The 24,093-nt window shown below is 32.0% G+C and overlaps 4 protein-coding genes across 8 annotated transcripts; all 4 read right to left on the reverse strand.

The window, feature by feature from the left end:
- Positions 1 to 220: 220 nt before the first annotated feature.
- Positions 221 to 5,075, reverse strand: LOC122404048 (cullin-4B). Of its 2 annotated transcripts, none has more exons than XM_043407912.1 (11): positions 4,628 to 5,075; positions 3,676 to 4,039; positions 3,415 to 3,603; positions 3,193 to 3,339; positions 2,929 to 3,115; positions 2,623 to 2,815; positions 2,234 to 2,535; positions 1,847 to 2,077; positions 1,474 to 1,752; positions 1,240 to 1,392; positions 221 to 1,172 (listed from the first exon to the last, which is right to left on the reverse strand). In XM_043407912.1, the coding sequence occupies exons 1-11, from the start codon at positions 4,929 to 4,931 to the stop codon at positions 1,077 to 1,079; spliced, it is 2,445 nt and encodes an 814-aa protein (XP_043263847.1). In that variant the 5' UTR covers positions 4,932 to 5,075; the 3' UTR covers positions 221 to 1,076. The 2 variants fall into 2 exon arrangements, with proteins under 2 accessions (XP_043263847.1, XP_043263848.1); XM_043407913.1 differs by lacking the exon at positions 4,628 to 5,075 and adding an exon at positions 4,308 to 4,436.
- A 778-nt stretch (positions 5,076 to 5,853) lies between these two features.
- LOC122404051 (adenylate kinase) lies at positions 5,854 to 8,374 on the reverse strand. Its single transcript, XM_043407917.1, has 4 exons — positions 8,071 to 8,374; positions 7,743 to 7,979; positions 7,296 to 7,463; positions 5,854 to 7,225 (listed from the first exon to the last, which is right to left on the reverse strand). Exons 1-4 carry the CDS (start codon positions 8,185 to 8,187, stop codon positions 6,989 to 6,991), a joined length of 759 nt encoding a protein of 252 aa, XP_043263852.1. The 5' UTR covers positions 8,188 to 8,374; the 3' UTR covers positions 5,854 to 6,988.
- Positions 8,375 to 10,008: 1,634 nt separating this feature from the next.
- LOC122404046 (guanine nucleotide exchange factor DBS-like) lies at positions 10,009 to 23,866 on the reverse strand. 4 transcript variants are annotated; one of them, XM_043407908.1, is made up of 16 exons: positions 23,297 to 23,866; positions 16,914 to 17,009; positions 16,707 to 16,821; positions 16,530 to 16,620; positions 16,215 to 16,445; positions 15,872 to 16,131; positions 15,552 to 15,786; positions 14,265 to 14,459; positions 13,991 to 14,167; positions 13,715 to 13,900; positions 13,307 to 13,642; positions 12,912 to 13,229; positions 12,636 to 12,833; positions 12,343 to 12,551; positions 12,079 to 12,277; positions 10,009 to 11,999 (listed from the first exon to the last, which is right to left on the reverse strand). In XM_043407908.1, the coding sequence occupies exons 1-16, from the start codon at positions 23,466 to 23,468 to the stop codon at positions 11,772 to 11,774; spliced, it is 3,246 nt and encodes a 1,081-aa protein (XP_043263843.1). In that variant the 5' UTR covers positions 23,469 to 23,866; the 3' UTR covers positions 10,009 to 11,771. The 4 variants fall into 4 exon arrangements, with proteins under 4 accessions (XP_043263843.1, XP_043263844.1, XP_043263846.1 ...); XM_043407909.1 differs by lacking the exon at positions 23,297 to 23,866 and adding an exon at positions 21,589 to 22,039; XM_043407911.1 differs by lacking the exon at positions 23,297 to 23,866 and adding an exon at positions 17,352 to 17,486.
- Positions 18,538 to 21,067, reverse strand: LOC122404049. Its single transcript, XM_043407915.1, has 3 exons — positions 20,421 to 21,067; positions 19,796 to 19,993; positions 18,538 to 19,693 (listed from the first exon to the last, which is right to left on the reverse strand). The coding sequence occupies exons 1-3, from the start codon at positions 20,487 to 20,489 to the stop codon at positions 18,659 to 18,661; spliced, it is 1,302 nt and encodes a 433-aa protein (XP_043263850.1). The 5' UTR covers positions 20,490 to 21,067; the 3' UTR covers positions 18,538 to 18,658.
- Positions 23,867 to 24,093: the final 227 nt, after the last annotated feature.

Consider the following 24,093-nt stretch of genomic DNA (forward strand, 5'->3'; position numbering starts at 1 on the left):
AAACACTTCGACTGTATTTTGTAATGGATAATTTTATTATATAATATCGCAAGAAAATTGATATATACTTTTGTTAAACTTATGACAAAACTAATCGTGTATAATCTAAAAGGAAGCGTAAGAATGATTTATTTATACATAAAACTCTATTTCTAACAATACTACTTTCAATATAAATAAACAGTTTACAAACAATACACAATATTTAAAAAGTGCTCCATATTATTTTTAAAGTCATCATAAACTTACATGTATTGCTTTACTATTGTTTTGACAAAAATGGATTTCATTTGTACAATATTTCTTTTCTTATTTATAAACTCTGTATTATAAGGTAATGTACAAAAATTTATTACAGAAATACATATTATGTATCCATTAATGTTTCTTTAAACATTGTGGCTTTTATCTCTTTAGAATACACGTATTATGTTTTCTTTCTTTTTACGTTGAATTAAATATTTTCCGTGTGTTGTTAAAATATTAGTTAAATAGACAAACCTTTTATTTCATGTGTTTTCCATTTGTTCAAAATGATTTCAGTAATCACTGTTTCATGTTCACAATATACTATTTTCTATTAGCCACAAATAATGGATTTTTGTTCACTTTCAGTCAAACGATACATTGTATTTTTATTCTTAAAATATCCTTACTACATTATCTTCTTAAATCTTTAATATGCCGTGAAAAACTGTTTTGCATAAAAAATTGTTGGTGTATTTTAAATGCTGTACCATTCAAGATATTTTGCACATTGTCCTTTTTAGCGAAATCCAGAAACAACACAAGAATAACAGAACAACAGTAAAGCACTGTTTAAAAAGAATCTTAATTGTCCAGTGTCCGTTATGCACTACAAAAACCAAAACAACGAGTTCCACTCTAATTTTTTTTTTTTTTTTAAACACATACTGCAACATTATGTTGATAGTCATTCGATTAAACGTTCCTTGTTTCTTCTCTTCAATATGTCACATTCACATTCAATAGGCAAACACCAAAACGAATTGGTTCCTTTTGCTATAAAACATAGCATCGACCCAGTCTGAAATGACTTTGACGTTTGGTTCAGGTTACGCAACATAGTTGTACTCGTTTGCATTATCTTTATCCCGCTCCATGTAATCCCTATCGATAAGGGACTCGATTCGCTTTTTTAAATCAGCAGGCTGGAATAAAATTTTGTTTACATAATTATACTTGTAACAGTTAACACGCATTAAATTAATAACATACTTTTACAGGGAACTTCAATTGATTATATAGTTCACTAATCAACAAATTGTGCGTAAGCGTTTTTCTCATTTTCATAATTCTGACAATAGCCGCATCTATTTGATACTGCCTGTCCTGGTAGACTCTTTCTTCTGTAGCTTTCTGTTCTTCGTTCTGAAATAAAAATCATACATTCTATAGTGATTCTTTATAGTATAGTATAGAACATTAATACTTGAGAAAATATTTTTTTACCGTTTCTTTCATTTGAATTTGGTTTATCTTAATTCTGAACAATTTGTTTGTAAAATCTGCATTAAATACAAATCTATCATTGTCCGCGACATCTCTCCCCCGTGGATTCTTTTGCAGTACTCTAGCTTTTCCACAGGCTAACGATTGTAAAGTTCTCCTAAGTTCACCGTCTTCTATATTCGTAGCTGCCTTTATATCTTCCAGAGATAAATTGTCAGAATCGTTGAACATAATTAATACCAATGCTTGAAACAGTGATACTTGAAGCTCTTTGTTACCCTATTTTTAAATCGACATAAAATGGTATATGTTACTTTTCATACAATACGTATCGAAGCAGCTTAACTATTTATTACGGAAGCATTAAGAATACCTGATTGAACCAAGCTTTCAATACACAATGTCCCAGAGTAGGTTGCCACTGCAACTTCCTACCACTATGCTTTCCCAAATAAAATTTATTAAATACATCTTGATACTGAACCATTTCTGGTGGTAACGTTACTTCCATTACAGGATATGTTGGCCAGTAACCCATTGTAAGTATCGATACAGTTAAATCCAAATTACTAGCAGACAATTCATTTTGCAGATTTCCTGAGTACTAATTCACAAAGAAATACATAGTTGACAAAATAAAGAAAATGTACATTAAAATTATATTTATGTATCAGAGAAGCTGAACACGATTATTATCGAAGGAAACTACAATTGTTTATTATATACATATATATATATATATATATATATATATACTTACTTGTTTAAAAGCAATATTAATATCTTTGCTGAGTTCCATATCTTTAAACATTCCTTCCAATTTACTAGTAAAGCCACCCCCACATTCTTGTTTCAATTTTGACAACATGGACTTCTCAGCATCTACAGAAGCTGATTTACCCACTAATAAACGTTTGGCTAAATCCTTTTTGTAAAAAGCTTCAAATACATCTTTTCCGTGTATAAATCTAAATAGTACCATAATTTTATCTAATAATCTTTCTAACTCTTCTTCAGTCGCTTCTTTGTTACCCGCTCTCAACTTGCAGTCAACAAATTTTGCTGCAATTACAAAAGAATGTATTAATTCGTTATCACTGTACATAATAAATACATATCATTATACTAATATGAAAATATTAATATTACCTATTAATTCGGCTGGTTTGTTTGCTCGTTGATTAATGAAAGCTTCAAAAGCTTCTTTTAAACTATTTGCAAATTTCTCGTTTCTATGAAAACATGTATTAACTATATTGTCCATTTTATCTTTGAAATCTAAAAGCTCTTGAACCATAGTCTTATCTTTCTCTGGATCTATGACTATGGTTTTACCTTTCTTCTATATATAAAAAAAAGAAAGAAAAAAAGAGAAAAAAAATAGACAAATGTAACTATAATTTGAATTATATAATATTCATTAGTAAATCTATCAAGTACATGTGTAAAACATACCTTTATATAAGAATTGAAGTTCAAACAAAGTTCTACAAGGCCATTTTTCACTCGACTATATAAATTATAAAGTAAAGATAAATCGCTAATTCTATTTTCATCCAACAAACCACTTAATCCTTTTTGCAAAATGCTAGTAATATGTTCAGAAAGCAATTGTTTTTCCACTGTATGTATAAGTGACCACCTATAACATTAAATTACTAATAAATGAAAGAAATATAGCTTAATATTCTATGTAGTGATTATTAATACAGCATTTACTTGGTAGACGCATCGAGATAGTGTAACAAACGTTCATTTTCTTCCTGTAGTCGTTTGTCCACGTGTGCTAAGTACTCAGGAACATCGTGTTCGTTCATCAATCGCTGACCCTCGGCAGCATACAGTCTTTCCGTAGCTACCAGAAATCTATGGAAATAAAAATTGAATAACGAATTGTTTTAATGCGTATGAACATAAAAAATTTGATAAAAAAATATATACTTAGTTTCAAAGGCATCTTGGTAAATTTGTAAATCTGATAACATTCGTAATAATGACTTAAGAAGTGTTCTGTCTACTGTGTCACCCTGGCGCTCTTTTTGTATGAGCATCAGTAGTCCTTCCACGGTCCGTGTTTGAACTAAACTGTTTAGAACGATATATACTCTAAACAAATGTAATCCCATATCCCTGAAATTACACACAGAATGAGCCTAAAATAATGATAAATAGAAAATTGAGAAATAGACGCAAAACAATTACCATATAGACAAAATACTTGGATTTTGTAATACGTATGTTCTATCCAGGTATAGAAAAATACTCCTAATCATAATCATTTGTCTACAATGCGACTGCCAACATTCGTTCATTTTTTTTAAGAATATATGCCTATCCATAGATTCTGCCAAGAACTGTTCTATGTTAGCCTGAACATGAGCTTCTGTTAACCTTGTGAGTTTTGTGTACAATGTAGATGCCATTTTATGATTACACATATTTTCGACCGCTTGATACAGCTCTTCCAACGAATAACGAATACTTTTGCTGGTTTGTATCGCAATTACAGCTTCTTGCAATTTCTCCCATGTTTGCTCTTGATAATTTTCTGGCAATTTTGGTTTATCTGTATAAAATTTACAATGTTAATATCCATGTATCATTATTTTTCTCACAACGATATTTAAACAATTCCTGTATCAAGTTAAATATTAAAATCATGTACATATTTTATAATTATTACAGAATAAGAAAATATCGGGGCTATACATTCATTCAGAGAATTCCATTTGATAAATTACTAAAGTAGTTTATTAGTCTTTATTTTTTAGTCATTAATCATTTGGAAGGAATTAAAATATGACTATGTAACGTCAACGTTTTTAGATAATTACATAATTGACGCAGATACGGAACTTGTGGAAACCGCATAAAAAAGAGAAATAATACATCTTCAAGACGTTTATCCATTTTCAGTTTTTCTTAGGCGTCATGTTAGGTTATGTCAGTTTCGTATTATTAATCGTAGTAAGAATCAGTTTGTCCTTGGACGGGCGACGCGGGATAAGTGTCACAAAACTCGTAAAGTGGTATTTTGAAAAGAATGTCGCAATCTTTGAAGGCATATTGCCAGCCATAAATTACATACACCACGAATCATTGCTAGTCAGTACCAGCTGACTTTGAGGTTAGGTAGTCCTATGGTCTTGCTTACTTTTAAAGTTTTTGATGACGAGCTTTCTGGTTGTGCCTGGCTTCGCGCTCGCCAGGCTCGGTGAAATCTTGTTGACGCCGTTCGGATTTCCGACGGTCAACGCCGAAAAATTGGCCCTCTTCTGAGTATCGGTCGTGGCCGCGGCAGTATCCGTCATGTTTTCGATCTCGTTGATCTCCGTGATCGCAACGGCGGACAGTTTGCTGCGCTTTGCAGCACTGAAGTTTACCACCGCTGCGTGATCAGCGGCCGTCTTCTTCACCTGTACTGTGGCCAGAACCTGAGTTCCTCCGAGCCTAGACATATGCGTGCATCACTCGGCCGCCGGCCCTCAGCACACGTAAAACAGTTTTCCACCGAGAAATCCAATCAATTCTCCCTCTCCCGTTCTACCTTTGTCCCTGCGTGCTCGACCAGCGGAAAAAAGTTATTTATCTCTGGACCCTGCTTGTGACGAGACTCGCGAACAATTGGCAATCTTTGCACATGCGCGATACCTTTTACCCGGCGCGCTCCGCGTGCTTGCCGCGCATCTTTAACTATTATTTTACTCCTTACGTATCTCCGCGTTTAACATCCAAATTTCATGCTCATTAATTAAAAACTGATAATGCCACGTACTTTGGTATAAACTATGACCCGTTCTTGCGTCACGCACTCTTTATTATTCGTAGAAAGTGAAACATCTATGCTGTTTTCTAAATACCAACGTAAGAATATACATATATGTACGTTTAAAAGTGTAGCCCGCCTTCCTTCCTTCCTTCGTTGTGACAAATTTTACATCGACGTACTATCGCGATTTATCGTTCATTTCAGTTGATTCTGATTTTCTCTAATCTCTTTGCATGTTTTGTAGATTTTTTTAATTAATTTGTCTTTTCTACATAACTCTGTATTGTAAAGTTTCTTTTTCAAATAGCCTTATAAGAAAAAGTTTGTAGGGGATGGTCAAATGATCTAGAAGGTCAGAAAACTAAACTGATCCTCCCACCCCACCCTTGATCGAAATAATAAAATTATATTTTCCAGCATCATCGGGAAATCGTTTCTTAAAAATATTAAAAGAGATTCTTCCGTTAATCGTTCAGGAAGGAAATGGGAGCCCCAATTAAAAATTCATCATACATGCCCAACCAAACGTTGCACTTGAATTAATACCGAAACGATTTTTACAACACAATATGTAGATTTTACAGTATGTTAGAAATTTTATTTTACCCAGGTGTACATTAATTTCTCTATGTAAAATATTCACAATCGAATTATACAATATGTATAGGCGGAAATACTTTACCAGAATATATTTCAGTTACTTTGATTTATGGAAAATAGATTTTGATCTACATTGCGTTTTTTTTCTTTGTTTTGTTTTTTTTTAATAGCCGTTCGTAAAAGTGTTTGTTTTTGAAAATACATAGGCGTCAATTCAGTGCATTAATAGTACAATACCTTAAAATATTTGTTAGTTTATATTCACATTTTTCTATAAGAATAAAATTTATTTAATTAAAAAATGACCAAATAATTAATACGTGTGCGCGTAAAATGTATAAATGAGAGATTTTATTCTAACTGTTCAAATTAGTGTTCATTAGAAATGTTATTTTGTTAAATTTAAATCCTTAATTTTTTACGTCGAATCGCTCAGATTCGAGTAAATAAATTTTTACTTCTATTACAATTTTACACAAACAATAGTATTAAAAGAAATTTTTTTTAAAATTTAGTTATTTACATTTATACTTCTTAGTTCGTAAATGTCTCAGTTATCGTAAAATGTCCGAACTCATTTTACTTGTATTAAAAACAGAGCAAGGAATGACATGCAAAGAATGTTACAATAATCTTCAAAATATATGTTTAAAAAATAAACAAAGTAGAAATCGATAAAAAAATATTTGTTATAACGGTAATCAAAGAAATAAATGTTCTGTGCTGTCCATTATATACAAATACATTGTTCCCCTCGCGAAAGTTAAATGACTAATTTACGTCATAGTATCATCGAGAGCTCAATATTAATAAAATGTGTGCATTTGTCTTATGGATTTATAATACTTTCCTTTATAAACTTACACCGTAATTTGCAACTAAATCAATGCGATAACATTATCTTCCCTTTTTCTTTTTTTTTTTACATTCTTTGTTAGATGTTCTGTACATTTCCCAATCAAAAAAATACATACTGCTTAAACTATGTGTTCTTAAACATTTCTCTTGAATCGAAAATTGTACATCTATAATGCTACAATTCTTCTAAAAATTACTATAATACTAACATATAACATTTCCCAATAACTACAGGTTGCCCTTTCACTTATAAGAGAAAAATGATCTGGAACATTTTCATTTGATATTTTAAAAAAATCGACTAAAGAAACTTTTCTTTTCTTCTTGCTTAATCGATCTTAGAAATATACGATCTATATCTTTGAAGACATTTTTACTTGATTGAGCTGCATTAACATAGTAATGAATCCCTCGTAAAGCATAATAATCAACTAACGGTTGAGTTTGTGTCTGATATGTTGTTAAACGTTTTTTCAATGCATCTGCAGTGTCATCCGATCTTTTTACCAATGGTTCTCCGGTGACCTATTAACAGAAAATTATATATTCATCAATATTTTCGTCAATATTTTAAGTTATAATTGTTCTAACTTACATCATCTTTCATAGGAACCTTAGGTGGAGCAAATTCTTCATGATATGATCTACCACTCGGAGGATGTATTAGACGACCTGTAATTCTTTTTATCAGCAAATTATCATCAATGCCAAACTCTATTACAGCATCCAATTTAGTTTTCCTCTTCTTTAGCATATCATCTAGCTATTTAAAATATAAAATAAATTTAAAATATGCATTATATCGATCAAGTTGACTAAATTAATTAAAAGTACAATGATTCTATGATTGTTTTATTTTATGTTGCCCAATGTCATTTCAAGGTCAACTAGTCTTTATAAATAAAAAACAAAATATACAGTAGCAATGACTAATGATACTAACATTGTATCGCTTACACGTTGCCAAAAATCTAATTACGAAAATAATTATATAAAAGAAACTAACCGATACTTGAACGTTGAATTTTGATCGTTAACTTACTTTTTGAGCTTGAGAAACGCTTCTTGGAAAACCATCCAATAAGAAACCTTGTTTGCACTCGGGCTTGTTTAAATTCTGATCGATCATTTTAACAACAATATCGTCGCTGACCAGTTTCCCTTCGTCCATTATTTTTTTAAGCTCCGCTCCCATAGCAGATCCAGAAGTAATCTCTGTTCTGAGCATATCGCCTGTAGATAGATGGCACACGCAATATCGTTGCTTGAATAAGGGGGCCTAGAATATCAAATAAACAGTTGAAAAAGGTTGGAATATTTTAATGACTAGAACAAGTATATTTTTTACGGGTAAAATAAAAGACCTTTACCTGTGTACCTTTACCACTACCAGGTGGTCCCAATAAAACTGCATTAATACCTCTATGCGGTACTTTTTTTTCTAATTCACACTGTTCCTTTGCTTCTGCTTCCATTCGCGGAGCCATTTTTATTTATCAATATTTTTCCTTGTAGAAATTTAAACAGACGAGCTTTTCGAAACACGCTTATGCCAAAGTTCACTATCAAGAATACATATCACTGTTACGAACAGCGTTATTATCTAGCGCCATTAATTCCCACCGACTCCACCGAAATAACGCAACGAAAATTTCGTTACGAAATGGGTTTTAATCAGTATGCAGAACAGTTGCCTGTTGCCTCATCTAGCGTTACTTTTTCAAATTAATGTCGAATCGATTTCAATTTCAATTTCAAATACGGTAAAATTACTTTAAATTTATATTATAATAACAGTTTAAACGAGAAAGGGTATTTGAATAGAATATTATTTCAATAATTCATATGTATTTTTATCGTATTGTATTGTTTAATATTGAACAAAATACAATATTAATTATATTCAACATTTAACTTTGTAACACATTTCAGAGTTTCAAACAATAATTAAATACTAACGACTTGCATTATAACTAACTTAAACGCAATCATTACATTATTCGCAATCTTATTATCTAACGTTTACTAATACTATTAACGTAATTTGAATAAAAAGAAAGGATTTTATATTTGGAGCGAACAACAATCTGCCACCTATGTTTCTTCTTTGTTAAAAAGTTTAAAAAATTTGTCTTTTCTCGTTTAACGTTGTTATAAATAGAAGAGATTTTAGCATTCACGTTAACCTTATATGTAAAAATAAATTTTATTCAATTTACTTTAAAGGAACAACAGAAGGAACCCTTTATTGAAAACTTGCAGTCAATCTTTGAACTATAATCGACTTTTTAAATTGATGCTTGGTTTAATGCCTCAACCAAAGTTAACATTTCGAATAATCTCTTGTATCGTAACTCTATCAATGTAACACAGAATGAACGTTTTCTATAAAAGTTTGCTGCTTATTAACTTTCTAAAGGAAGTATCTTATAATTTTTTTTTTTTGTGTCAAAAATTATTAATATATCCGTATATATTCGAATGGAAATATTCCACAATGGGCATATATTTATTGTCTATATGTTAATTTAATAGTGTCTATAGAAGATTCTAAACGTTTGAATGTTTCTTCGATCGCCTATGTATATTAGTACAAAAAAGAAAAACAATAAAGAGAAATAATCTAAATTTTGAAGTAAAATTGAAAACTATATTGTTCAAACAAATAGTACAATTTATGTATCATATTTTGTAAATTGAATGTTTGTATAATTTCATAATACAATATTACGCACTGTACAGTACACCTCGTTATTTTTCTCTTTGTACGAAAAGGATTATTAATCGAATACAATTTAAAATCGCTTTTGCAAATATGTAACAATAGTCGATTTTTATTATCACTCAATATTGCTGTATTTGAATACACACAAACCCTTGTAACATTTTTAAAACGAATTCTCGATATATGTATAAATTAAATAGTAAACACAAAATAATGAAGTTTGCTTGATTAAATCCTATAACTACATAGTCGGTATCAGGACGGCGTAAAAGTGGATAAAAATTATAAATTTCTATTACTCGAAAGAAATGGAAATAATCACATGAAATTACAAATATTCGTAATTATAAATTAAATAGTTTCTCTAGCTTTATCTTACCAAAGAAAAGTATAAAATTTTCTTTGGTCAAACCTCCGTAACTTCTTTTAATCAAACATTAACAAGATAACTAAAAATTATACATTTAAATTACGCAGACGCATTTATTACAGCATCAAGTTCAATCATTATAACATGAATATTTTTAAACGATACTCGTACTATTAAAATAAATTATTTGTACTCAATATGTATATCTCGTAATCACAATAGAATTTTTCTATGCATAAATAATACATAAATTACATTTAAATAACACTTGTACAAGTAATATAAATTATGCGATGAAATATTTATCATTTTCGATTATAAAGTAAACATAATTATTGCACTCCATAGCTATAAAAAAAATGTTAATCCTTAACAATTTCTTAATTCTTCTGTATTCATATAAACTTTTAGTACAAATTACTTTATTATACATGTTTCATTATCATTCGATACTTAAGAAATTGGTAGATCATTAACTATGCTAAAATCGAAATTTGCAACTTTACTACCTATGTATATACTACATTTTTCTTACAATCAGTGTTAAATATTGCACAATGCTTGGTGTTAATTCTTTATCCTCTAAAAAATTTGTGTATATGTTATTTAATCTCTCTGTAATCGTTTGCTTTCTCTTTATATAAATATTTTAAATAAGTTATTTATACTACTTACTAAAATAGTACTAATATCAAGCTGTTTGGTCACGAAGACTTATTAACAGTATAATTTTCTATTCTAACTACACTAATGTGCCAACAAAGTAGTTCTACGTTTTATATTTCATTTACGGAACCATCAAATAAATATTCGATCGTCTGTTTCTACTTGAAGGACTCTTTAACCAATTTTGCGATAGTTTTGCAAATATTCTAAACTCACTTAAAAACATTGTGAAACTTCTACTTTCAGTTGTACTCTATTAATTGTAAAAATAAATAATACATGTTCGCATTTAAACTTCTTTTGTATACCTAAATCATGTGTGTGGTGTATTAACATGAGTTTCCTAAAAAATAATTCGTAAATATAACACAGATGCATTTGATTTTTTTCTGTAACTGTACTTACACAAGTTTCAACCATATTAAACATATTACAAGCATTGCTAACAAAATTATTCCAAGTCTTGTAGCATATGATTTGCATTCGGTCGAATATTATGCAGCTCGTAAGTACAAATAAATTTTTATAGATTATAATATCCCTATGGAAATTTTCATGGAAGTAACAACCTAACGACTGAACGATTGTATCTCATTGCAGTAATTTTCTTATTGGTATGACAATATGCAACATTAAATACAAATCTGTATTATTTGTAGCAATTCTTAAACTATGTAAATGTAAATACGCGTGTATGCTTGCACATGATTTTAATTTGCTATCGAAACATTGTTTTGTACAATTCTATAAATGTTATTCTGCTTGTAAGAATAAATCTAACTAATAGTATATGTATTTATTATTTAGTAAATGCAAATTCTATTTTCTTGCATAAAGTACTTACTTTCACCAAAAAATTTTTGTGGAGTAGACTTTATGTAACCAAAAATTCATGCATTTCTCTATTCCCTGACTTCTTCATAAAAGGTTACACAATCAGATTGTTCTTTGATAATCACTTTTCTCTGATTTCAATATTAAAAGTAACGCGTAATTATAACTGTTTATTGATTAATTGTATTAATCAAGCGCATATTGCTGTTGTATTATGTAGTTTACAGAATCAGAAATTTAATATTGTGTGTTTGTGTGTGTGGGTGTGGTTGTGTGTGTGTGTGTGTGTGTGTGTGTGTGTGTGTGCATGTTACGAGTTAAATTTTATGGTAAATTTCCAAAGTCTTGTCCGTATCTTTATATTACAAAAGCCTCCATATGCAATTCTTAACTCTACTCTTTAACAATCGATACTCGTTAACGACAATTATATAAACCTAACACACTAGAAAAACCTAGTGTGTTAGACGCCTGTTTCATATAGTTTCTTGGCTGTTCACCGACTGAGAACTGCGCGATGTTTTTCGATTAATTGGTTCCAAGTAAGCTGCAGGTGCCCATCCTTCTATTCCAGTACCTATTAATTTTACAAACCACCAACCAGCACAACCGACCTTAAGAAGTTCTAGATTGTCTCCTTCGTGCATAGTAACTTCTGACTGTCCAACTGCACAATAATCAGCTAATGCTACGTATCTTCCACCCTAATTGGATACAATATTTCGGGCACGGTGTTAACTTCATCTAACTAATGGTTAAGCATTAAAAGGGGAAAATACTTACAGGAGCTGGGCCAGGATTTTCACTAAAAGCGTCTTCGTCATCGGTATTACTGTTTTCCGAACTCCAAGCGACATCGTCTTCCGTTGATTGCGAGACGTCTGTAATGTGCGATATAACACTGCTACCATCGACCGAAAGAGTCCGTAGAGACCCGGAAACACTGCCTTGAGCTTCCCACGAAATTGTTTGCCGCAAAGGTCTAGAAATATAATTTTGTTAAATGTACGTTCAATTACCGTTGGCAAAGTTTTAAATACAACATACTTGTGGTTAGTCTTTCCAAGAGCAGAATTTTGTTTTCCCTTAAGTTCAGCTAATTGGGACATTAAAACACCTTTTATTTGACGCACCCAAGATTGTTTCACGTCAATGGTGGATGCCTGTATTGTATGTACTTCGGCTCGACCTTGAAGCCAAATTTCAAAACGCCTGGCATCGCCTTTCACCGATTCTGTTAGTCCAATTTGCGACATCTAAACAAAAATAGAATTATACATACATTCTACAACACGAATAAAATTTAATGAAAATATTAAGAATCGTAAATCGTAAATCACCTTCAAATATCTCTTAAAGTGGTATGTAGCTTTATTATGAGCTTGAGGTTTACTATGCTTACAAAATATAAGAGCCTTCTCGTACAAGAAAATATGACGTTGAGATGGCTTTAACCTGAGAAGTCGTTCTCGTTTACTGCTACTCCATACACTGAACGAGCCCTGTAATAACAGCTCACCTTGCGCATTTAAATCTCCCTAGAAATAAGATTACAACATAACCTCATTCAACATGATTAAACAACAATACAAAGAAACAAATAATATTCCACTCACGCCAAATCCAGTGATTGCAGTTTGATGCATACTATCGTTGACGCACTTTAACACGACTAACATACAGTCCAAGGCTTCTTGTAATTCAGTACAACACGATGGTTCGTCGCTATATTTTAAAAGATCTTTTAATAACAATTGGTATTTGGTTATACGTTGTACGGGTTTAAGAAGATACGCGGCAAGAGGTAACTTATGACCAAGCCTCTGTTGACAAGTTGCAAGAAACTGCGGCTCATTTTGGATCTGTTCTCGTAATCTTTCCGATCTTTGAATATTTTGACAGTAATAACTATATAATCTGAAGAACACTTCGCGCTAAAAATGAAAATATATTATCGAAGAATACTTTACATAATTTATTAAAAAACGTATGTATGTAAACAAGTTCTTACCCTTTGTACAAAACATAATGCAACAAGTTCGGTATTTGAAATACAGTTCTCTAAATCCCTTAAAAACGTCTCCCCGTGAAAACTGTAAATATCTTCCAAGTTACCAAATAAAATATCCCCTTTGCCTACTAGCGCTGCCGGTATTAAATGTGCCATTGTTTCGTTTGTTAATTCCATTTTGTACCCCTTAATTATAGATCCTAACTCGGCAACGTAGATTCGTTCAGTTTCAACGAGTTCCGCCAAAACGTGACCGCGTTTTAAACGTAAAGCTTCTACATCTTTAGATTCACTTTCCGGCGATGAAGATTCTCCTTCTATAGGACTCATTTCCATCTAAAAGAATGTAACGAATTGTAGTTATTTATAATGCTGTATTAAATCACGGACGATAATAGCTCTTTGTACCTTTGGCATAGTGTTAGCTTTTTTAAGAATTCTTCCAGGTTTCACGGTTTGAGGCAGTGATTGTAATGGCTTGACTGGTTCAGGTGTCACGGTTTGAACTGGTCTTGCTGGTTTAATCAATTGCTGCTTCAGTGTCATTATTCTTTTGTCGCACATTAAAGATACATCTTCTATTCTTTGCAAAACCTAATGCACACGTTTCATGGAATAAGTAAAATGTTTTACATTTCATTGACACTGTCATCGAATCGCCGAGATAAAAATAATTTCCCATACTTGAGTAATAAGAGCTTTTGTTTCAGGCATTACAAAGTCTTGAAAAATACATCTGGGATGATGAAATTCTTCCGCGGCTTCTATCAATTCTTGCAATTCTTGAAGCGCTTGGTCAGGCGGTGTTACATTATTTTGCGATGCAAGTAATTCTATTCCACGTGTACACCACGTATTTGCCTATTATGCGTATATGTAGAAATAAATTTATGTTTTGTAACCGAGTTAACGCTAGAAATTCTTTCTCCTAAATACTTTCTAACTTGTAAATAGTTACTTTATCTATTCGTTCCATAAGTTCTCTGCATTTAGTCAACATGTGTAGTCGCCTTTCCAATCTTTGGCTTAAAATAGTACAAATCCTCTGTAATTCCACGCACTTGGGTTCTACGACGTCCGTCGGGCATTGGTGTCTTCCGGACAACAATTGCTGACCAGCTGATATCACTTCCTCCGCACGTTCTATATCTCCCTATAAATTTATGGAATTTTATTTACGTTTAACAAACGTTTAAATCACATTAACAAGAAAACTACAAACAGTTATTGAACTTTTTTTCATTAAATGTATATTATTCGTCTAAAAAAGTATTCCAAAAAAAAGATTAAACTATCTTACGTGCAGTGCAAAGTGAGAAATAACAATGATATTCATTCTCAAAGACCCATCATGCCAGTACAAGGCACGAATTAAATCCCTATTTCTTTTATTCATTAACAATTTTTTAATTTACGTATACATACTATGTATACATATAATACATTTACCAAGAGAACGACTTAGATAGAGATTTAATTCAGAAACCCATAAAAAAACTGCTAAAAGTAATATGTTTCTTATTTTATCTTAAGGTATAATAAACACAGGATTATAATATTTGAAGTACTAAATTATTATCACTGTGATTTAAAAAATGTAAATCTATTACAAGATATATGTATTTTGTTGAGTGGATTGCTTACCAAGACCCAAATCCACATGGTATGCAACAAATAGGACTATCGACAAAATGAGGAAAGCGGTGCAAAGTAACATTTGTGCATGGTGTGCGTTATATGGATATGTGACTGCTTATAAATGTATCCAAACCAGAATTTACATTGTACATGGAATCGTTTATTAGTTGTATTTAATGAAAATGCATTAAAATGATTTCATAGATGGCTGAAATATGGACCACCTTAGAATATACATATGTATGTATACAAATATCATATAAAAATGTTACTTAATGGATCAAATAATATAATATTATACTGGTTTGGATATTACACCTTGTTGCTTTAAGTGCATTGTAAACATTCTCAAACTTAAACCCATTAGTATTCTATCATTGATATTTTTTTTAATTATGTAATTTCATTAACTGTGCATGATTGAGAGCGACACATGTTATAATAATTTACGTGTGACACACGAACGTTATTTTCTCATGTATTAAAAAATATCTATTTAGACTGGAACATTTATTACGTATTTGTTGCTTCGCATCGTAAGTTTAAATAGGTGTTTTTGTTTAACAATATAAAATGGTGCAGATATCGGTAAAAGAATGGTACATACTCTACAAATTCGTTGAAACGCCAATGTGTCGCAAAGTAATTGTTCGACTCTTGCTTGAGTTTCTCCTACTTCTGTCATATCTTCTATCGTTTTTAAATGTTGGTCCAATGTTGCTTGTAATTCTCGAAAGTCGGCTTCAAATTGTCTCAAAGCTAGGCAGTGCCTCAAACGAGAACTGTGATGTGACCAAAATAAGTCAAAGGTACGTTCCGTTTCTTCTAATTGAACAAGTAATCTGGAAACGAAAATAATGTCTTGTTATTTTTTAATTATAAACAATATAATGCATGAATTCGTTCTTAAATTAAACTATCTCGCACCTTTCTACTGCCGCAACATTTCCTAATCTGTCAGCCGTTCCCTTGCCATTTACTTGCCGCACACTGTCCAAAAGTGCTTCGCCGTGTCTGGCAGCACTAAGAATTTCTTCCTTCAATTCATTGTACTCGACCTGTTGTTGGGACAGTAAAGATGTTGTTGCAACAGTATTATTGGGAAATTCAATCTCGGCTAAGCGCCGTGTAAAAGAATCCAATGCGAAAGATACGTCTTGTGTCATTGATGAGAACTTTTCTAAACTCTGCAAGGTATAGAAATAAAATTAAAATTCCACACTATGTATTTCTATATTGCTTTTCTCTATTTTAGAGACTAGATTCTTACAATTCTGTTTTGTATCCAAGTGTGATGGCAATATGGCAGATTACCACCAAGTTGCTCGGTCAACTGATCTTTTTCTATAAACTCATGAAGTTCAACAATATTTGCTAAAAATATAACTCTGAACTTGAACTCTTCTCGAAATAATTTATTTGACACTTCAGAAATAGCTTTTTGTAAAAATCCAGCTGGACGTAAAACGTATGCTACATGCACTAAACCAGGAAAGAAACCCTAAAGTATAAAATGATTGTATTAACAAGTTTAGTTTTATATTAATTTTACTATTTAACTATATCTTTTTATACATATACTTACAGAGATTTTTAATAAGACAGTTTTCACTGTGTTCCATTTATCGTTTCTTCTATCAATTATTAAATGAAACCCAAGATCAGCTTCTTGTAAACTGAAAATCATCGATAATACTTTTATATAACTAAGATTTGTAGACACATAATAATAATAATAATAATAATAATAGTGAAATCTTACGTTGGCACGGAAGTAAGATACAGCATGAGACGTTGATAATCCAAGTCAGTTAAATTGTGAAAATTACCATTATCGGGAAAAGTAATTATTGGACAGCCCTCTCGAGTTTTTCCTCCTACGGATATGTACAAGATATACAATTAAAATCAAAGACTAATAATTGAATGATACTTTTCACTAATATTAGCAAGAATGAGCATCAATTACCTGCTATAATAGCATACTGTGATTGGAGAAGGTCTGCAACATCTCGGATTGCCAAATCCCCATTTTCAATCTCGCCAGTCATACTTTCTACATCCTCTGTAAAAGATCAATCTAATTGAATTACATTACACAGATTTAACAGACTTACTGGATTGAAAATATAAATGTACACTATACAATACACATGATACCAAATAACTGAAATATCAATGTGGCGTATATAAACTTATACTGCTTATATTATTTACATTTTTGCACGTGATAAATTTAAACAGTAAATTTAGTGTATAAACATTGTAAGCTTCTTTCAAACATAAGTCACTCTTGTAAGACATTATTGTTACAAGTATATAACTGTTTAAAGAAATTACTTCAATCAAGATATGGTCTTATGTTATTTGCACAATTTGCAGTGATGATCACTTATGTAATATTTACTGTATGTGACTGAGACCTCAGAGTGCACTCATATGACCTTGCTGACTCCAACTAACTGAAACAGTTCTCTGTTGTACCTACAACATTTCTGTTGTAACTGTAAACCAAGAGGCTCTCAAACTTGAACTCCTCAACACTGAATGATCAATGTGAAATTTAATTCCTACAAAAAAAAAAAGGAACAAAAAACGTAAAAAATTATTATACTAAAAAAAAGTAATATCTTTTCATAAAGTTTTTCTTTTCTTTCATTCCCCCCATAGTTTCCAAATCAATCAAACCCTGGTTTAATTTAAGTTAACATTAGCAGTTTAATCCTCAATGTTAATTCATTTTACAAGTGATTTACGAGGCACTGTATTAAAATTCTTTAGTTCCTTAATTTGCATGTTTAAAATTCAACCGGAACTTCTATATTTAATCTGTATTTAAAAAAACTATTATAAGCTTAGTATATAATAATGAAAAGAAACGAACAAATCTATAAATTGCAAAAATACAAATTATTTATTGCTCATATTATTTATTACACATCTGTGTTGTATAAAATGTAAACATTAACATAAAACAATTATACATTAAATTCTTAACTTTTATAAAGACTTATTTTACACGTTTGACTTTTTGTTGGAGTAAGATATTTTATATGAGGATATTATACATCGGTTATAATATGTCCCATACTTAAATATACATTTTCACTCTTTTATATAAAAATATAGGACATGAATTTGCATAAAATACTTCTGAAACACGTAGAAGAGCTTTATGTAATCTATTCCAACTATATTTCCATAATACATTGTATCGTTAAATGGTTATAAGGTCTGACTACTTGACTTTCAAACAAATATTTATCAACTTCTAACAGGTTTCCACCTCTTACATAATTAATACTGTTTTTTTTTCAATATAAAGGAGTAATACCAGTAACTTAGAATAGAATACCTATTGAATAATGATCATATATTTGTGTCAATATATGTAAAAAACAAAGAAAAATCAATTATAATATTTCTATAAATTATTGCTATAAAACATGAGCTTTTCAAAGCAACACAGTTGAATAAAAGAATGGCGACGTTTCATATAAAACAATGGATAAGTATTATAAGACATAAATCTGTACATATCTTAGACAAAGGACCCTTCATTTTATTGTATAAACTATAAATTACTTCTTCTTCGATATAAAGTGTGATGTTTAAAGTATCGCTTAGATATCTATTTTCCATGTATATGTATATATTATTACATATATTATTTTCTTAATCATATCTAAATATTAAATATAAAGACTTCTGTTTTTAAATAGCATTTACTTTAGTTAGAGTGATAGGCAATGCCGGTTTATTGACTAGAAGCCCACTTGTAGTTATCTGATAACTCATACCATCCTGTAATTTGCTGACTGGTGTCAAAAAATAAGTATCACTTTGTCCCGTTTCACTAGCAATTAATAAAGGTAATAAGGCACCATCCTCTGTTATTAAGTCTGCTGATTCAGGCAATTTTTCATCGATCGGTTCCTTCTTTTCCGAGTCAGTCTTATTACACCCTTGATTTTGTACACTTTGATTTCTAACTACAAATTCTAATTTTGCAAACTTGACTTGTGGAAATTGAACTTTCATAAATCTTCTGAACGTCGAATACCCCATTATTTTAATATTAGGTGACATTTTCCTACAATACTGTATGTACAAATCATACACTACTTTGCGAGTAACATCCGATGTAAGGTGTAACTGTGCATTTTTAGCAACTTTAGTCTTTTGTTTTGCTTCCTGCAATTCAATAAAATTTTTTAAGAATTCTGTCGCAATTTTATAAATATCTAAAGAAAATGTGTTGTGCGGAATCTTTCCATGATTGCCATGAACTCTTGGCGTGACGCCATGAGTCATTAAGTGTTTCCTAATTCTTTTTATTTGATAATGCGTACAGTTTTCCAAATATAAAAAAGCATCTAAACAGACTCTACGACCTTGATACACATACTGTGCACGTAATCTACGTCGTTCCGTATGTCTTGCTGTTTCGTACGGATTTGTCAAACAAGCCATAGTAACACCCATTAAATACATATCGTGTTCAGCCTTTGTTAATTCTGCGATATTCAATCTATGCCGATACACAGTTTCAGGATTTAACCCTTTAAAACACTGATCGTCTTGACATTCGCATCCTCGCTTAAATCGTTCTAATACTTGTGCCGGGCTATCCTCTAACTTTGTGGAGTCGTAACTTGATTCCCCGTCAGGTTTGGATTTCTTCACCTTAATTTTAGTCAAACTTTTCTTTGGTTTGGTAGAAATATTTGTTGCATCTGTGCGTACTACCTGTAATAATACAAACTTGTTCATATCGTGTAAACTTTAATTTAACATTAAAATTATTTAAGATATTTTCTTTCATAAAACTTAACACAGATATTCACTTACCTTTTCTTTTGTTTGTGTATATGTCAATTCATCATTGATCATACATTGACAATTAGATACCTGTGTTTTTTTATTTTTTTCACATAAAATGTCTGGAGTTGTAACAACACCTTCTTGCACTTGCATCTCATTTTTTTCACACAAATTAGCATCCATGTTCAACCAAACTTTATACAATGATGTGCCTTTTAACACTTTCTGGTAAACATCAATATTTCAAAGGTAACTCGAATAAAAAATAAGTTATTATATATTTACGAAATACCGTATGACAAGAAATTTCAAAAACGATAACATTCGAAACAAATGATCAGCTGATTACAGTCTCGTTAAATGTACATGCCAATGTGAACATTTTATCGTGAAATTAAAAATTCCTCGAGAACAGGAAAAATACAGTAGTAAAGAAAATTATTTTAACGGACGTTGCATAAATAGGAAACGAATACGTATTAGTCTCTATAATTTCTTGTATAAAGATACAGAAAAAAAAAGAAAGAAAGAAAGAAAGAAAGAAAGAAAGAAAGAAAGAAAGTCGACACCAACAAGGTTGAGAATCGCTATCTACGACGACGGCTTTCCAACTTTGATCTTTATGGTACGTGGCACGTCAAAGTTTACTTACCTTTTCTCGACTCAACTTTGTGATTATCTTCGCAAAGTCAATGATATTGTGTTTTAAAAGGCGCCACATTTACAAATGTGTAGTTTCGCGGTAGAAATTGTTCGTGATTCTCGATATACCGGTTGATATTGTGAAGCACCACGCTCAATGATATGGCGAACGTAGTTCGTAACATTGCATGGAGGGGATAACAGGTCCAGTCCCGTACATACAGGATCAGTTTCTACGTTGCAACTCGAGCGAATACAGGCTGTTCCTGAAACGCTTCACCGGACTTTACTAACGTACATATTCTATTAATTGCGCCAAAGAAAAAATATTAAACGTTTAAAAATCTGCAAATGTATTTTTTCAGTCATAGATACTGAGAATTATATAGTCACGAAACAACTCGAACGTTCATTTTGCTCGTATATCGTAAACAAATGTATCCGAATACCGCATAACGATAAGAACGATAGTAGTAATTAAATATTAAGGAATTTGTATGATCTGTATTAATAGAATACGCTATTCAAGTTTAGTTGAACATTTAGGAACATCCTGCAGGTAGGACGATAATGTATCACTGTATAATTTCATCGTGATAAATCTTAAACATTATCGTCAAGCATAGATCGTATAAATTTTTAATCCGACAACGTTGACAAAACTGAACATACACGGATACATACATGCAGTACAAATGTTACAACATAGATAAATACATAGTCAAATATTTAAAAAGTAAGCCACTTTATTACCGACTTGTAAACGCTTATTTGGGCGTGTTGAATTATCGATTAATAAATTGTAAAACATCTTGACGCGGGTGTGAATAATGTGATCAATATTAAAGTGTAAACACGTAGGTATACACATACAAACGCATAAACTGTATGCATGAGAAATTAATGAATATCCATAACTAAATTAATTTTCTATAAAATATTTGTACACAAAGTTTATAAATAATTATGTCATCGGTTATTTGTAACAAACATACTGTAATAACCAGTACGTAAACAAATAAGATATTTCCATAAATCAATAATCCGTTTATAGTTATGAAAAGAGAACTGGAATGATCGCTTACGTCGTTAGCGTTTCTAATTAGTACATCATTGTTAACGTCCATTCGTGTTGAATTAATCTAGTAGTAGAAAAAACACGTATAATTCACTCAAACCTGCACATTTCGTGGAGCAATGCTGATGACAGGGACAATTGCAGCTGCGCACGGACTTTCGTCGTAGAATCATATCGTTCTTTATCACACAGTAAATTTCTATGCGCTTGAAAACGGTCACGTGGTATTATCAGTAAAGGTTGACGTGCAGCAGTTCGGTTTATTAGTTTTTAAGGGACTATTTTATTACCGACGCGGCGAGTCAGGCTAATTTGTCGCGTACGTCGACTTAACGGAATCTGATAGCGACGCCGGTGCCTGTTTCTCGTTCGAACATTGCAGCCGGTATTTTCGATTGATCTCTATACACCTCGATTATCTCGACAGAACTGCGCCGCTTATCACTCCACGTAACGATCAAAAAAAATACCGTGAATCAAGAAACAGATTATGACCACATTGGTTACGCGATCCGTATAAATGCAATTAATGGCGATACATCGAGTCGATATTTCCTTCACGAGGCTACTAAATACATCTTGCATCCCTGCAGTGTTACAACTCCTCGACATGAGCCGCTACGATATTAAGCGACGACCTCTAGCGAAATCTAATCGAGTTACAATACACCATAATGCCGGTTCACGAATTTTCGCGATGATGTGAAAAGCAAGACCATAGACATATTCGGATAGACTGCGCTGCGCGACGACCAGCGACAAAAACTCCAAGACAATATAAAACAGAGAGAACAATAGTGGAGTTGTTGTGCCTCTTTTTAACTCGGACGTAAATTGGCGACAGATATCAGAAATAGTGTCGTATATCGTAAACTTTATCATCTCGTTCGCTAATCATTTACTTCCTCTCTTCCTGTAACGCGTGAGAAAGCCACACACGCACGCACACAGAAAGAGAGAGAGAGAGAGAGACTCTGTCGCTTTTCTTCGATGTATGCTTCAAAACGCGCCCTGAAGAAGGAGCCGTTTATCTGTATACAAGTCTATGGACAAAATGAAACAACCAATCACGAAAGACTCGATTTCTAAAGAGGGATAGCTGTTTAGCAACACGTGACTTGCAGCGTGTCATTGTCAAACCGTACGATACAATCGAAACAAATTCAATATTACTTGATAATTATTTAATCGTTAACATAGAAACGTGTCTGATCACCAGAAATATTGCTATTGTTTCATTAAATGGGCTGGTGCAATTTAAAACAACCAGTGCAAATGTTTTTGCTATTGATTTCATAAAAATGCAATTTTTAACGAACAATTGGAAAAAAACGCATAAAAATATTCGCTTTTTAAATGTGACGTATATTATACATGTGCATGAATTATTTTGTTATCTTACAACGAACATTAGTGATATGTCGGTGTAAATACATTTGCATACAATTATAACGAACGGCATACGTGTGTTATTATAATTTTACAATGCAATAAATGTGTAAAGTTTAAAATATGATATTTAAAAAATATTAACTGATATAATTTTATAAACATTCTTAAGACATCAAAGATGTAGAAAGAGTATGTACATGGAAAATTTGATGTAGATGTATTTGGACCAGTAAATTATTAGAAAATGGGTACATAGAAATGTGCGAGAAACGCCCGAAAAATCAATCGACAGCAAGTGAAAAAAACTGTTGATTTTCTGCTGGAAAAAAAGAAAGGGCAGAAGGAAGAGTAGAAGGCAGCGAAAATTCAAATGCGATGGAACAATAGACCGTGAGAAAGTTACAGCGGAAACTCACCAGCCTCCAAGATTTCGAGATCCAGATTCCCACTTCGACTGTGACTGATACTACTGCTGCAAGCATTGTAGCTAGGTCTATGAGATTCCTCCATAGCACGGGAGGCACTGCGTTTGAACTGTTCCAGAAAACTGTCTATTTGATTTTCGATGCTGGTCGGTGAGCTGGCCATCTTTTTACGCGCCACTCCTCGGTGAACGTCAACGTGCTGGAGATGGAGATGAGAGCTGATCTCATAGGTATGAATTTTTACGGCCGTCGCAGCACTAATTTTGGCCAATGAATTGGCCACATTTTATGGCATCGAAAGGGCCACTTCAAAGTCAAAAGAATTATAGCGCGCGAGCGAATGTATCGCTGTAATTTCGACCGCTGTCGTACCTTCTTCTGCTACACGATGCATGTTTGTTTGTCATCGAGGAACGCCCGGAACTGAAACGACGCATCGCTCACCGCAGTGTTTTCGCGGCAGGTGTCGCGAACGGCTGTAAAATTCGCGCGCATGGATTATTCAGCTGCCATTGTACTGCGCCTGTTCGTTACAATTTCAACTTTGCATTCGATTCATGTGCTACGGTAAGTGATCGACTATATGTATACCAAGAAGCGAAAAGGTTCTGAGAATAACTGCTTCAAAGTGTTGTACGATGTATATCGGTTTTTATCAAACAGTTATAAACGGGGATTTTACATAAATATGATTTTGATACTGATATTATTCTGGCAAAGCTATACCGAAACCGATATATTACCGAATACATTTAAACAAAAGTAAAGATTATTCTAATTAAATCGTA

Source organism: Colletes gigas, unplaced genomic scaffold (genome assembly GCF_013123115.1).
Source record: "Colletes gigas isolate AHSC1104 unplaced genomic scaffold, ASM1312311v1 Colletes_gigas_Sc00097, whole genome shotgun sequence".
Lineage (NCBI taxonomy): Eukaryota > Metazoa > Arthropoda > Insecta > Hymenoptera > Colletidae > Colletes > Colletes gigas.

Excerpts from the sequence above, each read along its gene's own strand:
- LOC122404048 (XM_043407912.1), bottom strand. The coding sequence starts at position 4,931 with ATGTCTAGGCTCGGAGGAACTCAGGTTCTGGCCACAGTACAGGTGAAG. Across the intron at positions 3,604-3,675 it reads CCAAGTATTTTGTCTATATG|GGATATGGGATTACATTTGT; the intron begins GTAATTGTTTTG and ends GTGTAATTTCAG. Across the intron at positions 2,536-2,622 it reads CAAACCAGCCGAATTAATAG|CAAAATTTGTTGACTGCAAG; the intron begins GTAATATTAATA and ends TTGTAATTGCAG.
- LOC122404051 (XM_043407917.1), bottom strand. The coding sequence starts at position 8,187 with ATGGCTCCGCGAATGGAAGCAGAAGCAAAGGAACAGTGTGAATTAGAA. Across the intron at positions 7,980-8,070 it reads GTAGTGGTAAAGGTACACAG|GCCCCCTTATTCAAGCAACG; the intron begins GTAAAGGTCTTT and ends TTGATATTCTAG. Across the intron at positions 7,464-7,742 it reads GCGTTTCTCAAGCTCAAAAA|CTAGATGATATGCTAAAGAA; the intron begins GTAAGTTAACGA and ends TATTTTAAATAG.
- LOC122404049 (XM_043407915.1), bottom strand. The coding sequence starts at position 20,489 with ATGTGGCGCCTTTTAAAACACAATATCATTGACTTTGCGAAGATAATC. Across the intron at positions 19,994-20,420 it reads CAAAGTTGAGTCGAGAAAAG|AAAGTGTTAAAAGGCACATC; the intron begins GTAAGTAAACTT and ends GATGTTTACCAG. Across the intron at positions 19,694-19,795 it reads ATACACAAACAAAAGAAAAG|GTAGTACGCACAGATGCAAC; the intron begins GTAAGTGAATAT and ends GTATTATTACAG.
- LOC122404046 (XM_043407908.1), bottom strand. The coding sequence starts at position 23,468 with ATGGCCAGCTCACCGACCAGCATCGAAAATCAAATAGACAGTTTTCTG. Across the intron at positions 13,230-13,306 it reads CATTATGTTTTGTACAAAGG|CGCGAAGTGTTCTTCAGATT; the intron begins GTAAGAACTTGT and ends TTTCATTTTTAG. Across the intron at positions 12,000-12,078 it reads AAAATCCTGGCCCAGCTCCT|GGTGGAAGATACGTAGCATT; the intron begins GTAAGTATTTTC and ends GTATCCAATTAG.